The 15,561-nt window shown below is 53.4% G+C and overlaps 2 protein-coding genes and 1 non-coding gene across 5 annotated transcripts in view; all 3 read left to right on the forward strand.

The window, feature by feature from the left end:
- ZNF213 (zinc finger protein 213) overlaps positions 1 to 5,360 on the forward strand; it is a 6,993-nt gene extending 1,633 nt beyond the window's left edge. Inside the window, exons 2-6 of one of the 3 annotated variants that reach the window (XM_023513881.1) lie at positions 747 to 1,260; positions 2,210 to 2,312; positions 2,510 to 2,583; positions 2,761 to 2,884; positions 3,750 to 5,360. In XM_023513881.1, coding sequence (XP_023369649.1) covers positions 862 to 1,260; positions 2,210 to 2,312; positions 2,510 to 2,583; positions 2,761 to 2,884; positions 3,750 to 4,459 — 1,410 coding nt within the window. In that variant the 5' untranslated portion in view covers positions 747 to 861 and the 3' untranslated portion in view covers positions 4,460 to 5,360. Of the gene's footprint in view, positions 1 to 572; positions 1,261 to 2,209; positions 2,313 to 2,509; positions 2,584 to 2,760; positions 2,885 to 3,749 lie in introns of those variants that run through there. The other 2 variants (XM_012805722.2, XM_023513882.1) reach the window with 2 other exon arrangements.
- A 1,392-nt stretch (positions 5,361 to 6,752) lies between these two features.
- On the forward strand, positions 6,753 to 11,813 carry LOC100966887 (caspase-14-like). Its single transcript, XM_003790822.3, has 10 exons — positions 6,753 to 6,827; positions 6,908 to 7,103; positions 7,209 to 7,297; positions 8,511 to 8,621; positions 8,759 to 8,926; positions 9,333 to 9,555; positions 9,884 to 10,000; positions 10,408 to 10,482; positions 10,986 to 11,089; positions 11,700 to 11,813. Exons 2-10 carry the CDS (start codon positions 6,965 to 6,967, stop codon positions 11,811 to 11,813), a joined length of 1,140 nt encoding a protein of 379 aa, XP_003790870.1. The 5' UTR covers positions 6,753 to 6,827; positions 6,908 to 6,964.
- Positions 11,814 to 12,662: 849 nt separating this feature from the next.
- On the forward strand, positions 12,663 to 12,735 carry TRNAR-CCG. Its single transcript has one exon. It is a non-coding gene; the product is annotated as a tRNA-Arg (tRNA).
- The last annotated feature ends 2,826 nt before the right edge of the window (positions 12,736 to 15,561 follow it).

Below are 15,561 nucleotides of genomic sequence, written 5' to 3' on the forward strand. Positions count from 1 at the left end.
TGGCCTTATAACACATTTTTCATTAATGCTGTTCCATATTTTGTTAATATTATCTTTAATAATTTGCAAAGTACTCTTTACTAAATTAATAACATTGTATATGCCTCATTTATTCGCCTTACTGGCTTTTTTTTTTTTTTATAGAGACAGAGTTTCACTTTATTGCCCTCGGTAGAGTGCTGTGGCATCACAGCTCATGGCAGCCTCCAACTCCTGGGCTTAGGCAGTTCTCTTGCCTCAGCCTCCTGAGTAGTTGGGACTACAGTGCCCACCACAACACCCGGCTATTTTTTGCTGCAGTTTGGCCGGGGCCAGGTTCAAACCTGCCACCCTCCGTATATGGGCGGCTCCCTACCCACTGAGCCACAGGCTCAGTGGGTAGGTAAATGTTTATAAACTAAACAAATAGATTATTTCTATTGTAAAGCATAGGAACACTTACATTAAATGGGATAAAGGAAGATTACAAATCTGTGCATGTCTGTAGGAGGGGCTGCTAAATAAATGACATTAAGTTTTGTGTCAAAGGAATCATGAAAAATCTGGGTCTGGGATTTCAGACTTTGGGATAAGGTATTGTGAGCCTGTATTTGTAGGAGAGAGTCTCATGAACAAGGCACTGTGGTAAAACCTAAAGAAGGCTTCAGGCTATAGAAGGATAAGCACTGGAGTCCCCATATGGCCATTCAGGCTAGTTTGGTCATGTATTACACTCCCCCAATCCTACATTTTTGTTCTTTCTCCAGGAATGCACGTCCAAATGCTGGCCCAGCCACCACAGGGTATTTCTCTGGGAAACTGACAGGATACGTTCTGGGGCCCAGGTTGAGGCCCACCAGCCCTGAGTCTTAGGCTAAGGGAATGGCAACTCCCCTGGAACTCCAGGATGAGGCCCCTGGGGAGGGAGAAGGACTTCTGATTGTGAAGGTGGAAGATTCCTCCTGGGAGCACGAATCTGCCCAACAAGACGACAGCAAGGATTCTGAGGCCTGCCGCCAGCGCTTTCGGCAGTTCTGCTATGGGGATGTGCATGGGCCTCATGAGGCTTTCAGCCAGCTCTGGGAGCTCTGCTGCCGCTGGCTGCGTCCTGAGCTGCACACCAAGGAGCAGATCCTGGAGCTGCTGGTGCTGGAGCAGTTTCTGACGGTGCTGCCAGGGAAGATCCAGGGCTGGGTGCAAGAGCAGCACCCAAGGAGTGGCGAGGAAGCTGTTGCCTTGGTTGAGGACCTACAGAAGCAGCCAGTGAAATCTTGGCCACAGGTGGGGGGCCCCCGAACCTGGGGGCACTGGGAGTGAAGAGAGATAGCCATCTCCATAGAGATGAGTTTTCCAGGAGGTTCACGGAGTAGAGGAGACAGGGTCTGAGGGTGTGCATATAGGTTGCCTTTAGGAAAGAAGCTGAGCAAAGTGAATGCGGTTTCTTTTTTTTTTGAGACGGAGCTTCAAGCTATCCCCCTGGGTAGAGTGCCACGGCATCACGCTCACAGCAACCTCCAACTTCTGGGCTCAAGCGAGTCTCCTGCCCCAGCCTCCCAAGTAGCTGGGACCACAGGCGCCCGCCACAATGCCCGGCCATCTTTTGGTTGCAGCCATCATTGTTGTTTGGCGGGCCCGGGCTGGGGATTTGAACCTGCCACCCTAGGTGTATGTGGCTGGCTCCTTGGCCGCTTGAGCCACAGGCGCCGAGCCGTGAATGCGGTTTCTTGTGGGGGCCTTGGAGGGCAGCAGTAGGACTGAAGTGGAAATGGTCCAGAGATGAAGTTTTAGCTCTCACAAGTTGTATAGATAGTAATTCATATTCTGCTGTAGGCCAGGCCCTGGGGACACAGCGATATGGACAGGTAGAGCACCAAAGACGGGTGAGAAGGTGGAACTGTCCATGGGCACCTGCCATCTTGTTGAGTATTGGGTCCTTGACACTGGAAGCATCTGGGGAGGTGCTAATGAGTGGCCAGGGGGTATGGGTTTCTGCCCTTGGCTGGAGAGTCCCCCAATTCTCCCCTTACTGAGTAGCCATTCTGGCCTTTGGGGGCCAGTTTTTGCCTCACGACTTGGGAGTGTCCCTGAGTGCACAGCCCTGCCTGGGGTCCCATTCTCTAGGGATCTATGTTGCTCTCCTTCCCCATACCCAAGCATCCTGAGGGACATGTCCTGTGTCTCCTTCCCATCTAGTCTCAGTGCTGATGAGCATGTTGTGGTTCCTGCACAGGATGTGTCCTCAGAGGAGGTAGAACCTGAGTCTGCAGCCCAGCGATCTGTGGCAGGGACACAGAGCCGGCCACCTGTACCCCAGGAGCAACACAGCCTTAGTGGTGAGTGAGCCTCTGTTGTTAAAGGCAGCAGAGTGGCTGGGCAAGGACCTGGCTCCTTCACTGGTCTTGCCCTAATGGTACCAGGCAGGATCTTTCCAGTCTGTGAAGCCTAAGTGTGTGTACACATGACAGGAGTCTGGACAGTCTGAGTCTCAGGCCTGGGCTGGCCTTTCTGAGGCTCCTCTTTTTTTTTTCAGCCCAGCTGCCTACTCTTCTTAAAGAGAGTCATACCAGAGAGATGATGGATACCTGCTTTGTCTCTGGAGTCCACGTGAGTTGCTGGTGCCTTTCTTTGTCCTCTCTGGGACCCTTGACACTGCTGAGTTGGCGAAATGAGCCTTGGCTTCCCATCAAGACCTTTTTCATCCAACCCATCCTATTCCTGCTGACAGCTGCTGGGAGGCCTGAGCAAGGTGGCCCTGAGCCCAGTCTTCTTGCCTCATTCTAGGGACCTGTGACATTGGGAGACATTCCATTCTATTTCTCCCGGGAAGAATGGGGCACCCTAGACCCTGCCCAAAAGGATCTCTTCTGGGACATAAAGCGGGAGAACTCTCGGAACACTGCCCTTGGTAAGCGCTCAGGGCCTTTGGGGTCTAGATAGGCTGCCTCTTATCTGGCTGGAATCCTCAGTCTTCCTTCCTACCCCATCCTTAGCCGGGTCCATGAAGGACTTTCTCTAGGTCTCGTGCATGATGGCATGAGGGCTAGAGTTATGCCAGCCCTGTGCTGAGTGAGCACTCCTAGAGACATCTTTGATTCTCACAATCTGATATGTACATGTATGATCCCCATTTTATAAATTAGGTACCTGAAACTCAGAGAGGTCAGTGGACACTGAAGGACAGAGCTGGACTCAGATTAGGTGTGACTATGAAGCTCCCTCAGGCTGCCAGGTACAGGGGTGCTGACTGAGAGCATTGTGTGCTGGCCAGTCCGAGCCCCTCTGCAAGCTGAGCTTTGCTCAGAACTATTAGGAATGGAAAGTCTCTCACTGAATCTGCACCCCTCCCCCACTCCACCCAGATGGGTTTTGTGCCTGGAGTTTGGAGAACTAGAGCCTGTGTAGTGAGGGGAACCACAGGAGCCATTTGGTTCCTCAGTTTCCTACACTGAGAATTGGGATAATTTATAAAATCACCCAAATCTGTTGAGTTTTGGAGGTTGAGTAGCCAGGCTTCAGTGTTCCGAGTAGAAGGTTTCATCCAATTGTGGAAAGCAGAAGGTGGGTGGGTTAGGTGACACGATTAGTAGATGCCTTTGCGGGTGTATGTACAAGGAGCTCCTGGGGCTTACTCAGCTGTGCTTCTCTGCCAGCATTTTATCATCATCCCCATTTTGTAGATGAGGAAAGGAGGCACGAGCTGTCAGAGCCCAGTATTGTCTGAACCTGACAACCAGGGAGCCTTCCCTGAAGTATGTTTTTCTTCTCTTCAGCTCTGGCCCTAGAACCCAGCAGGACTGAGGAAGGTACCTCCTCTCCTCTTGCAGGTTTGGGGCTCAAAAGCCACAGTGAGAGGTCCCATCTGGAAGAAGTGACCACACTGCCAAGCCAAGCGGTTGGAGAGCTAACTGTGTCCTGGAGCTGCAAGGAGGCTGAGACCTGGGAGAGCGAGAACCAGCCAAGGGCGGCCCTGGGCCAAGTGGTGGGTGCTCGTCGGGGGCGGCCACCTACACGTCGGCGCCAGTTCCGGGACCTGGCGGCCGAGAAACCGCACAGCTGCGAGCAATGTGGGAAGCGCTTCCGCTGGGGTTCTGACCTGGCTCGGCACCAGCGCACTCATACTGGGGAGAAGCCGCATAAGTGCCCGGAATGTGACAAGAGCTTCCGCAGCTCCTCGGACCTGGTGCGCCACCAGGGTGTGCACACGGGCGAGAAGCCCTTCTCCTGCTCTGAATGCGGCAAGAGCTTCAGCCGCAGTGCTTACCTGGCCGACCACCAACGCATCCACACGGGCGAGAAGCCCTTCGGTTGCAGCGACTGCGGCAAGAGCTTCTCACTGCGCTCTTACCTGCTGGATCACCGGCGCGTGCACACTGGCGAGCGGCCCTTTGGCTGTGGGGAGTGTGACAAGAGCTTCAAGCAACGTGCCCACCTCATTGCCCATCAGAGCCTGCACGCCAAGATGGCCCAGCCTGTGGGCTGAGCAGCCAAGCTGGTACCTAAGGCCAGCCAAGAGGATGGGGTGTTCCCAGTGAGGCTGGCAGTGTCATATCCTCCTTTGTGTAGCTGGGAGAGGGTACCCATGCTCAGAGCTTGCCCACCTCCGTCTACACTGTTGGGAGGACCTGCCCAGCACTGAAACAGAATGGAAATCTCTGACCCTGTGGTTCCCCATCCTGTGCTCAAGTCTCTGTACCTTGGGCCTCTGGGAACCCCAGAGCATTCCTCATCAGAGGCAGCAGGATAGCCTGAGGACTCAGGAAGGCCAAGGGTCCCTTTCCAGAACTCCCTTGGCTTTGTTTGGCTGCATGGGTCCTTTGTCTTCTCCCTTGTTGAGTGGGTCCATGGCCCAGGCCCTCTGCAGTGCCAACCTGTGCCTTCCATGGGGGGTTGGAGGACTGGCTTTGATCCCCCAGGGGGTTGCTGGACTTTGAGAGGGACAATGGGCCCACACCTATGAGAGTCTGGGTCCTGGGCACGCCACAGAGGCTTTCTGGCTTCCATCCCTTCCTGTTTCCAGGCTATGACCACTCCGTCTTATCCTGGCCACATAGAAGCTGGCTCCCTTTGCCCTTGGCGGACTTGCCCCAGAGAGTCATCCATCTCCCATTCTAGTGAGGGTTGTGGTGGTTCCAGTGATGAGAGGCCAATCCTGGAGAACAAGAACAGGGCGCCTGGCTGTCGCTGATTCTTCCAGAGGCATGGCCTGCATCATACTTAGTACTAGCACTCAACCAGCACTTGGCTGCTGATTCCTTGGCACTGAATTGCGTGTTTTTCATCTGCATCTTTTGCAGATTTACATTAACAGAGACAGACCACAGGCCTTCCAAAGGCACTCAGCCCAGTTGGCTTCAAAAGGGCAGCAGAAGGGTTTGAATAAACGTGGAAACTTCTGTCCAGGCTGTTCTGTCCTTTAGGTTGATGCTGTGGGAGTGGAGGGTGGGTTACCTGGAATGGTATCCTTTGACCTGGTAATCCTGGTGGCACATGGTGCTATGTGGTTACCAGTTAGAGCTGCATCCTTGGTTCCCAGGTTTGCTGGGCCCCAAGGGTCAGCTTTAAGCCCCAGGACTTCTCCTCTTGTGTCCCCAGTGCCTCCCTGTCCTGGCAGGAGAATGGGGAGCCCAGCAGGGCTGGGGTCTTTGCCAGGCCATTTCTCTCCCTTGACTGGTAGGAGGAGGAAGGGGTTTGGAGGCACTGGCAGGTGGTAGTATGCACATGCTGCTCACTGGGGATCCAGAACTCAATGTTGCTTTGTGCTGGGTCCCTTGGGAGAGAAGGCTGACAGGTCAGAGGCCTGCCCTCACTCTCTGCCAGCCCTTGTCATCTGACTTCTCCCCTGCCTAGGCTTCAGGCTATGGCCTGGATAAAGCTGGTTGGGCAGTCAGAGCCAAAGGTCCCTGACATACCAGCTTCCTTCCAGACTTGTAAGGACCCCTGGACAGGAGGTGGGGCAGGTGGAGAGGAGATGTTCTTGTCCCTTGGTAGCTGGTCCGTGTGTGCCCACCTTTCTATCCCTGAGCTCTACCTCTGCCAACCTACTATTCAACACACATTCTGTGGGGGGTCACTGGGATTGTCCTCATTTCCAGATGAAGTAACTGAGATTTCACTGGTTCTAGTTGGTGATTTTTACTTCTAGGGGCATGGTGCTGTTGTGTGTGGACGTGTAGGGGGTGGCGAGAGCATTACAAGGACTTTTCTAGTACTGGTGGCTGGCTCTAAAGGGAGACACTCAGGTGTAACAAGATCAGATAGGAGCGTGGGCCGGAGCTAAGAATAGGATTGGGCACAGGTTCCTGGCTCAGGTGGGGGCACATCAGTGCCAGCCAGGAAGTCACTGCTGGAGCAAGAGAATGGAGCTAGGGCTGGGCAAGTGGGGCCCAGGACCCAGGCTTCCAGGGAACAGGGGCAGAGTTCAGCTCAGCTCATAAACAGCTGATAGGAGTTGGTGGAGGGAGAGGGCAAGCGTTAGGACCCAGGGCACTGGGAGCTGGGGCCAGGTGGTGAGTACAGTGCTTGGTGCTCAGAGGAAGTCCTACCTGGTCTCATGGCCTTCCTGGTGGCTGGAACCCTACGGATGGCTGCACAGATGGCAGACACTCGAGACAGCCTGCGAAGAAAGGTAGTGAAAGGCCCCACCTGGCCCAGCCCACTCCCAATGCCCAGCTAAGCCCCCTAGCCCAGCTCTGGACTTGCCTCCCCAGGGAAAGTACAGCCTTCAGGGTCCAAGGGTGGCCCTGACACTCAGCAGCCCTGGGGTGTCTGCTGCTATAGTCGCTGCCCTGGAAGGTGTGTTCCGGGCCCTGGGCTTTGAAAGCTGTGAGAGGAGGCAGGCTTCAGTCCAGGTAAGCATTCCCCTCCACTACACTCCTCCCCTACCCAGAACCTCTCTGGACTCAGGCTTGGCCTCTGCTCTTACCCGTAGGGCTTTCTTGAGGAGCTGGTTTGGTTTCGGGAGTGGCTGGATGCCCGTGGGGGTCCTATGGGCTGTGCCATCGTGGCCTTGGTTGCCCCAAATGGGCAACTGAGGCACCCAGGGCAGCTGATCTGGGAGCTGAGCCGCTGTGAGGCCCTGCAGGGCTGCCCCAAAGTCTTCCTGCTGCTCTCCAGTGGCTCCAGGGGTGAGTGGGCATGTTAGGGACCTCAGTTCTGGGGGAGCAGAGCAGGATGAGGTCTGGGCAGGAGAGTGGGGTTTCCCCAGGCCAACGTGCTTCTTCTTCTCCCAGCCACCCCAGAGCCTGGAGCCTTCCTTGCTGGCTTGAGAGAGCTCTGTGGCTGTTTTCCTCACTGGTCCCTGGTGCAGCTACTGACGGAGGTGGGGGCCCTAAAGGGGGAGTCCCAGGGAGGGCAAGCTGGCTCCTTTGTCCCCTGGCTTTGCTGTGCTCTCCTGCCTGAACCTGTTACAGCTCCCACTGCCTTTCCCATTCATTCTACAAACCATTATTGTCGGCACATGTGATATCAGCCTTGGGGACTCAACCCCACCCCCCAACTTGGAATGCCCACACACCCCAGACTGCCTACCAACTCCATGCCCAGGCAGTTCCCTCTGCTTGGCATTTCCTCCTTGATGTTCCACTAGCCTTCCACAGTCCCTTCCAGTCTGTCAACGATTCCTTTCCTCAGGCCTCCCCTTTTCACACTCACACAGATAATGACCATCTGTTCTATTAGACCATGGAACCTTGGAGGTTGGGGCTAGGAATGATTCAAGTCTGGTCCCAAGGGCTGAAGGTTTCACCAGGCAGCTGGGCAGCCCTGGGTGGCCCTGGAGGTGAGGCATGTGGATCCCAGCTCAGCTCCATGGCTCTTCCAGGCCTGGTGCCCTCTGCAGGCAGTGCCCACCCTGTAAGCCTTCCCTTTTAGGCCCTGCCCTGCTCTAAGGAGTGTTCCCACCTCTGTGCCCACGGATCCCAAGGGGTTAATGGTATGGTCACTATCCACTTGTGGCCATTCATGCCCAGGGAAACCTGTGAACTTGAGCCTGAACTGGAACCCAGGTGCCCTGTCCTGACAGGTGTCCCTGAAGAGACTGTATGGTCAGGTGTTCATGAAGAGACTGTATGTGGGTCATTATGAAAGTTTTGAGATACACAAAAATCAAGAAACATTAAATCTACATGGACAGAAACAAACGAAGCCTAGCAACACTGATAAGGCAAGCAAATTGATACTTGCATGTATGAATCAGAGAGGATGCTGTCGACTGTTTTTTAGTAGTGAAACAAGGTTGCATAATACAATCTGTCTCAAAACTTTCAGGGCAGCGCCTGTGGCTCAAAGGAGTAATGCGCCAGCCCCAATGCCAGAGGTGGCTTGTTCAAACCCAGCCCTAGCCAAAAACTACAAAAAAAAAAAAAAAAAAAAAAAACAGCCAAACCCAAAAAACTTTTCATAGTGATCTATGTAGTAGCCATGAGCCTTGCCGGGCCTTTCCCCATGCCAGGAAAGAGGCCTGGGTTGCACCCCTTCCTCTGGTCCCCCAGGAAGCAGGTCCCTCAGGTGTCCTTAGGCCCTACCCTCTCCAGCTCTTCTGCAGGATGGCTAAAGCGTCTGCAGGGGGTACCTGCTGCCCCATCCTCCAGAGCTCCTTGCGGGGAACACTGTGCCTAAGAGACGTGGAGCCCTGGATGCCTGAGGTGAGAAGGTGGTGTGGGTTCTAATCATGTGGCCATGGTTTTGAGTGGGACAAAGGCTCAGAGCGACCCAGGCAGGGGAGGTGAGGGGCCAAGAGTCCCCTCAGACCAGTTCAAATAAGCCTTAACCCTCTTTATAGCCAGTCGCTGGACTCAGCACTCAGTATGACCTATCCAGGGCCAAGGTTGCCCTCCTCCTGGCTGTGATCCAAGGCCGGCCTGGGGCCCAGCATGATGTGGAGGCACTGGGGAGGCTGTGCCAGACTCTAGGCTTCGAGACCACCCTGAGGATGGACCCTACGGCTCAGGTGAAGGGAATCCTAGAACTTCCACTGGTGATCTGAATAAAGGGCCCAGGGGACTCTCCCAGGCCTCTCACCCATCATGGGCAGGAAGTACACCTGCAGGTCTAGCCCCCATCTCCCCCAATGCATGCATTAGGCAGTCATTTCCCTGCCTCTCGAAGGCTGGTGTGCAGGGCTCCTGCAACCTCCCACACTGTCTGGTTCTCTGCTCCCCAGATCAAAGCTTTACCTCCAAGGGGTTTTGTTCCCTTCTGGACACCCACCAGCCCACTCTTGTCTCTTAGCTTCTGACATAGCTTTTCCACCAGGAAGGTGGTTGGAGATTGGTGGGCAGAGGCTGGGGAAACTTCTTGACCCTGCTGGGGAGGTGGCAGCCTTGGCCCAGGCCTCAACCTTGTCCTCACTCCAGGCTTTCCAGAAGGAACTGGCCCAGTTCCGGGAACAGTTGGACACCCACAGTAGCCCTGTGAGCTGTGCCCTTGTGGCCCTGATGGCACATGGGGGGCCACAGGGACAGTTGGTGGGGGCTGATGGGCAAGAGGTACAGCTGGAGGTGCTAAAACAGGAGCTGAGCCATTGCCGGGCACTACAGGACCACCCCAAGATCTTCCTACTGCAGGCCTGCCGCGGGGGTGAGTGGCACCTCAGTCCACTTCTCATTCCCAAGTTTTCCTCTGCCAGCGCTTACCCTCCTAGGATTTGCTGTCTACCTCCTGCATGAAGCCTGAGTGCCCTCCCTTCCCTACTCCCTCTCCCATCCTCTCTTAGAAGTCAAGTCCATGCACTTGAGCCCTTAACCCTCAGCACTTGTTCAGTTCTCTGAATTTCCAGCCCAGCAGGCCTGCCCCAGAGCTCTGGGGCCTGAGCTCTTGCTTGATTCTACTGTTCATACAGGGTCTAGACACCGAAGGCAACCCCCAATATCCACCAAGTACAACTATCTGCCTTTCTTTATCCCAGGGAACAGGGACACTGGCGTGGGGCCCACAGCTCTCCCCTGGTACTGGCGCTGGCTGCAGGCACCTCCAGCCATCCCTTCCCATGCAGATGTCCTCCAGATCTATGCTGATGCCAAAGGTGGGTTCTGCCTTCCTTCCAGAGCCTGGACATGGGCAGGGCTGGTGGTTAGAACTGTCCTAACAGCATTTCCGGGACTCTTAGCTAGGGTCCTGCTGCTACCTACATCTTCTCTTTGTCAAGATAATGGGAAATAAAGTCTTCCCGCCCTGCAAGGGCCTTTGAGAAGTGGGAGCGTCTTCTCCTATTTGAACCTTGCCACAACTCTGGAGTAAGGTGCAATAGCTTTTCTGAGGTTACATGGATGGTGAGTGGCAGAGCCGAGCCTTGAACTTCCATCTGTCTTTTGTGCCCTGCACGCTTTCCACTACCCTGTGTCTTAAGCTAGAGATGGGGGGACTTCTCATCCTCGTGGAAGCAGGGAGTTCCAGGATGCTGGTGACTAGGCATGATTCCTCTTCTTACAGGCAGCCTCTCCAGGGACTCCCCCCTGGGCAGTTCTGACCAAGCTGACATCCTGACAGTCTATTCTGCTGCTGAGGGTAAGAAGACAGGTTATCAGGAAGCCCATGGTTACACAGAGCCCACCTTCCTGGCCTAACATCTGGAGTGGCCTGAGTAGCAGCTAGGGCTTAGAGGCACCAGCCCAGTTACAGTTAAGCCACCCTTCTTCCACAGTTTATTATTTATTATAATAGTAATAATGTTCCATTAAGTGCTGACTGTGCCAAGCATTCCATGTGTATGGCTTCCTCCAGGCTATAAGTTTCATAAGGCAGGGAAGATCTATTTGCCCTATTGCCCTGCTCAGGGCCTGGCACATAGTAGATTCACATGTTGTTCAATAGTGCATCCAGCATTATATTCACTCTGCACGTATCTACAACAGTGTGTTCCAGATGCAAGAAGTCACTATTCCCTGCCCTGTTCTCTTGCCTGTTGCCTGCTTGCTGCCCCTCATGTCCAGCACAATAGGTCCCTGGGGATTGGAAGGCAGAGGGTCAGGATCTGAGCCTGATGCTCTGGCCCTGGTCCTTTGTCCTAGGCTATGTGGCCTATCGAGATGAGAAGGGCTCAGACTTTATCCAGACGCTGGTGGAGGTCCTCCAAGCCAACCCAGGGAGAGACCTCATGGAGCTGCTGACTGAGGTGTGCTGGGGGATGGGGGCAACAAAGACAGAGGGAGAGGATTTGTCCTTTTCCCTGGCCCTAGTGTTCTGATCACTTCTCATTAGCTCTGCTGGTGAAGGAGGGATGCCTGCCCTCAGTGGTACAGGATGGCCAAACACAGGATACCTGGTACTGGACAGATATGATCAACAGCAGTTATTACTCACATACACTAAAGTCTGGGGTGGGGGAAGGTACTGCATGCCACCCAGGGCCACATGGGGGGTGCACTCAGAGCAGAGAGTGCATCCTCCTGGTTCCCACAGGAAGATGTCTTAGGTTTGAATATTCACAAGGGCTGGCAGAGAACTGAAACAGGTTAGGTTGAGGACCAGGTAGGGGCAGCCAGCTTGGCTGGTAGTGGAACTCTAGGGGGCTGGGAAGGAGCCTGTCCCACTGGGTAGAGGGTGTCTGTTGAGAGTAGGGGACTCAGGCTTAGGGCTTGGCACCCTGTGAGGCTCAAAGATGTCAAGACAGCCCTTGGGATTTTCAGGCCTCATAATGCACCAGGGCAGGGCTCTCCCCTGGGTGTCAGGATGAGCCCCACAGGTCCTGGGACAGTGGGCACAGGCTGGGTTTGTCACTGCAGGTCAACAGGCAGATATGTGAGCACGACGTGCTGGGCCCGGACGGTGATGAACTCCGCAAGGCCTGCCTGGAGATCCGCAGCTCACTAAGGCACCGGCTTTGCCTGCAGGCTTGAGAGCCCTGCTGCAACACCTGCAACTCCATCCAGCCATTTCCTCACCTGAAAAGGAGTCATGGCAGCATGGGTGCTGGCGCTTAACTGGCATGCAATAAATACCAGTTGATTGTGAACAGTGCCTGCTCTCAGGGATGTGTAAAAAAAGGAAGATGATGTATATGAAGTACCTGGCACTTCCTGAGGGTGCAACCGTGACCCTGGAAACCAGAGGCCAGAAGGCCCAGGGAGCCCTGGCCCAAGCTGGGTCCTGAGTTCAGTATCCAAGACTAAGGAACCCAACACCGGTTAGCTGGGTTAGAGGTCCTGGGAGCTTCCCAAAAGGAAAGGGGTGCCGGGAAGTGGGCAGCCTAGAGGCCACATTTCTCTCCCAGCCATGTCCTTGTGTACGCGCCCCGCCCCAACCTGGACTGTGCCATGGAAACGCGGGAGATGCGGCTTCTGCCTTCCAGAAGCTAAGAGCCAAGTGTGGGGACGAAAGCCTCTAAAACGCACCATTGCAGGCTCACCGGTGAAGACATGGGGCAAGCACAAAGGGCTGGAGGAGTAATGGGAAGCGCCTGGCCGGATACAGGGGGGCTGCAAGTGGGGGAACAAATACCAAAGTGCCCAGGAGGGGCCTGCAGCAGACGGGCTCGCCAGGGCTCGAACTAGTACTCTAGGGCTCGCGGTAGCAGCTTCCTTGAATCGGCCTCAGCGCTGACGGGCGCGAGGGACTAGTGTGGAGCTCTGCCCCTACAGAGCCCCTAGAGGCAGGACTACTCTCCATTCCAATTTTACCCACCGAAGTAAACTGCGCAGGCGCTTTGAAAACCTTTATAGGAAAAACTGCGCCAACTTTCTTCGCACGGCCGCGTGGCCTAATGGATAAGGCGTCTGATTCCGGATCAGAAGATTGGGGGTTCGAGTCCCTTCGTGGTCGTTGCGTGGTCTAGCTTTTCTAAACCTCATTTGATGTGTTCTTTTTTTCTCAGCACTGTTGCCCAATCTCAGCATCACCCTGGGACTCCTCAGACGCTTCCCACCTCCTGCAAACGGGCATCGGGACCCGGAGGCCAGGATTGCAGCTGTGGCGACCCAGAAGTCACTGCAGAGGTCAACGCTGACCGGACACTGGCGGACCGCGGACCCTGAAGCCAGAGACGGTGATTCTCGGGAGCCCATGGGGTTTGGCTACGCGAAGATGAAAACTGTGACAGACATGGGGTTGGGGTTGCGGTGGGTAGTCGCTCCAAGGGAGGGAGGCAGTGAAAGGACTTGTGCATTTCAAAATCCATTAGATTATTGTGATGAAAAATTTTGTAAATTTTTTGTAAATCAAAATCCATTAGATTATTGTGATGAAAAATTTTGTAAATAGTGGTAACGTTTGCACAATATTGTGAATGTAATTAATGTCACTGAATTATACTCTTGAAAATGGTTAAGATGGCAAATTTTGCGTATATGTATATATGCAAAATATATATCCATAGTTTCCTTTTTCTTTCTTCTTTTCTTTTTTAGAGACATAGTTTCACTCTGTCGCCTCGGATACAGCGCTGTAACGTCATAGCTCACAGCAACCTCGAACTCTTGGGCTAGAACAATCTTCTTGCTTCAGCCTCCCAAGTAGCTGGAACTACAGGTGCCTGCCATAACTCCCAGCTAGTTTTACTAGTTTTAGTAGAGACTGGGTCTCACTCTTGCTCAGGCTGATCTTGAACTCCTGAGTTCAGGCAATTCACCCGCCTTGGTCTCCCAGAGTGCTGAGATTACAGGCATGAGCCACTGCGCCTGGCCTTATAACCATAGTTTAAAATGTGAAGCCTGTGGCTCAAGTGACTAAGGCACCAGCCACATACATCTAAGGTGGCAGGTTCCAATGCAGCCTGGGCCCGCCAAAACAAAAAATAGCTGGGAGTTGTGGCGGGCACCTGTGGTCCCAGCTACTTGGGAGGCTGAGGCTGAAGACTCACTTGAGCCCAGGAGTTGGAGGTTGCTGTGAGCTGTGATGCCATGGCACTCTACCCAGGGGGACAGCTTGAGGCTCCGTCTCAAAAAAATAAATAAAATGTAAAAGGAAAACTAATAGATTATTTAGATTTCTTGCAATGAGAGTATCTTTGAATGATCAGTGTAAACATGTTTAATATTTTAAATAGAAAGATTATGTCCAGGATATAGTTAACATTTTACTCAGAAAAAAAAAATGCCTATCTGCGGAACCTGGGTTCTCTCCCAGAAGATGTGGTCAAGGGGAAAAACCTGGGCGCGGATAATCCAGGTGCCGAGCAGTGTCGTGTCCTCCAGTGGGATAAAGGTTGCAGGGGCAACCTGCACGTTCTCTGGTCAGCGGGAGCTGGTGACCAGGGGTCGTGAGGAGTGTCACTTTCTCCTTTAACGTTTTTGTGATGTTTGAGTGGTTTGCTAAAGGTTTATAAATGTAAGAAAAGCCACATTAAAATGTGGATTTTTTTTTTTTATTGTTGGGGATTCATTGAGGGTACAAGAAACCAGATTACACTGTAAAATGCAGGGTTTTTTTTTTTTGGAGACAGAGCCTGTCGTGGCAGGAAAGTAAAAACCCAACGTGGCGACTTTGAGAGTTTGAACTAATGGGGAAATGTAGAAATGCAGGGTCATTAACCCGGCGTTGTGGCGGGCGCCTGTAGTCCCAGCTACTTGGGAGCCTGAGGGCAGAGGATCGCTTAAGCCCAGGAGTTGGAGGTTGCTGTGAGCAGTGTGACGCCACAGCACTCTACCAAGGGTGATAAAGTGAGACTCTGTCTCTACAAAAAAAAAGAAAGAAAGAAAGAAAGAAATGCAGGGTCATTATTAAATGAGAGACATCAGACTGCTGGGCAAAGTATCTGGGCCTAGGGAAAAATGGGAAGGAGGACGAGGACCCGCAGTCCACTTTACCCAAGTGTGGAGCTTTTGGGATGGGGAACTGGCCACCGCAGAACACCGCATACTGCTGCCTTTTGCAGATGCTCCGTTACACATCCAGCCATCGCTTCTTGTTATCTAGTTATCCCTGTGCCTCGATGCTCATCCTAAAAGGTGAAATACAGGATAAGGCTTGTGGAAGGTTTGATCCAGTACCACTTGCGCCCTAAGCGATAATCTTACCCCTACCAACCAGCTGAGCTAAAGCCTAGCTTTCAAAGTCTTTCAGCTGCGTGCCCCGTCTCTCTGGGACCCAAGGGTGCTCAGCAGCGGGAGAGATCCGAGTGGGAGCGAGAGCACAGTCCAAGGACGAGGTCCAGGGGCTAGAAACAGGCCAGGATGAGGCCACAGGATGTGCAGGAACCTAGGGAGGTAACTAAGAGACTGGGCTAAGGCCAAGAAAAAATGCTGCTTGTTAGCCCCGATAGCCTAATGGATAAAGCACTGGGCATCCTAAGCCAGGGATTGTGGATTGGAATCTTACCTGCGGTATGGTAGTATTTTAGGCCCCCTCCTAGGAAAAACCGGGACGTGTTACATCACCCAGAGATTTAAATCCAATCAGGGACCTCTGAAGCAATTCCAAACACAGCTTTAATCAAGAGTCAAGGTTTATTTTCAGATAAGGTGTGCACATTTTCAGCTTTCTAAAGAGTGCTTGAACCTTTTACAATATTTAAGAACCATCCATTCTGGCTCGGCGCCTATAGCTCAACCGGCTAAGGCGCCAGCCACGTACACCTAAGGTTCGTATCCCCAGCCCGGACCGCCAAACAACGATGGCTGCAACCAAAAAATAGCCGGGCGTTGTGGCGGG

Source organism: Otolemur garnettii, unplaced genomic scaffold (genome assembly GCF_000181295.1).
Source record: "Otolemur garnettii isolate 467f Iridium unplaced genomic scaffold, OtoGar3 scaffold00044, whole genome shotgun sequence".
NCBI lineage: Eukaryota > Metazoa > Chordata > Mammalia > Primates > Galagidae > Otolemur > Otolemur garnettii.

Coding starts and splice junctions, on each gene's coding strand:
- LOC100966887 (XM_003790822.3), top strand. CDS start 6,965: ATGGGCTGTGCCATCGTGGCCTTGGTTGCCCCAAATGGGCAACTGAGG. Junction 7,104..7,208: donor GCTCTCCAGTGGCTCCAGGG/GTGAGTGGGCAT, acceptor TTCTTCTCCCAG/CCACCCCAGAGCCTGGAGCC. Junction 8,622..8,758: donor TGGAGCCCTGGATGCCTGAG/GTGAGAAGGTGG, acceptor CCCTCTTTATAG/CCAGTCGCTGGACTCAGCAC.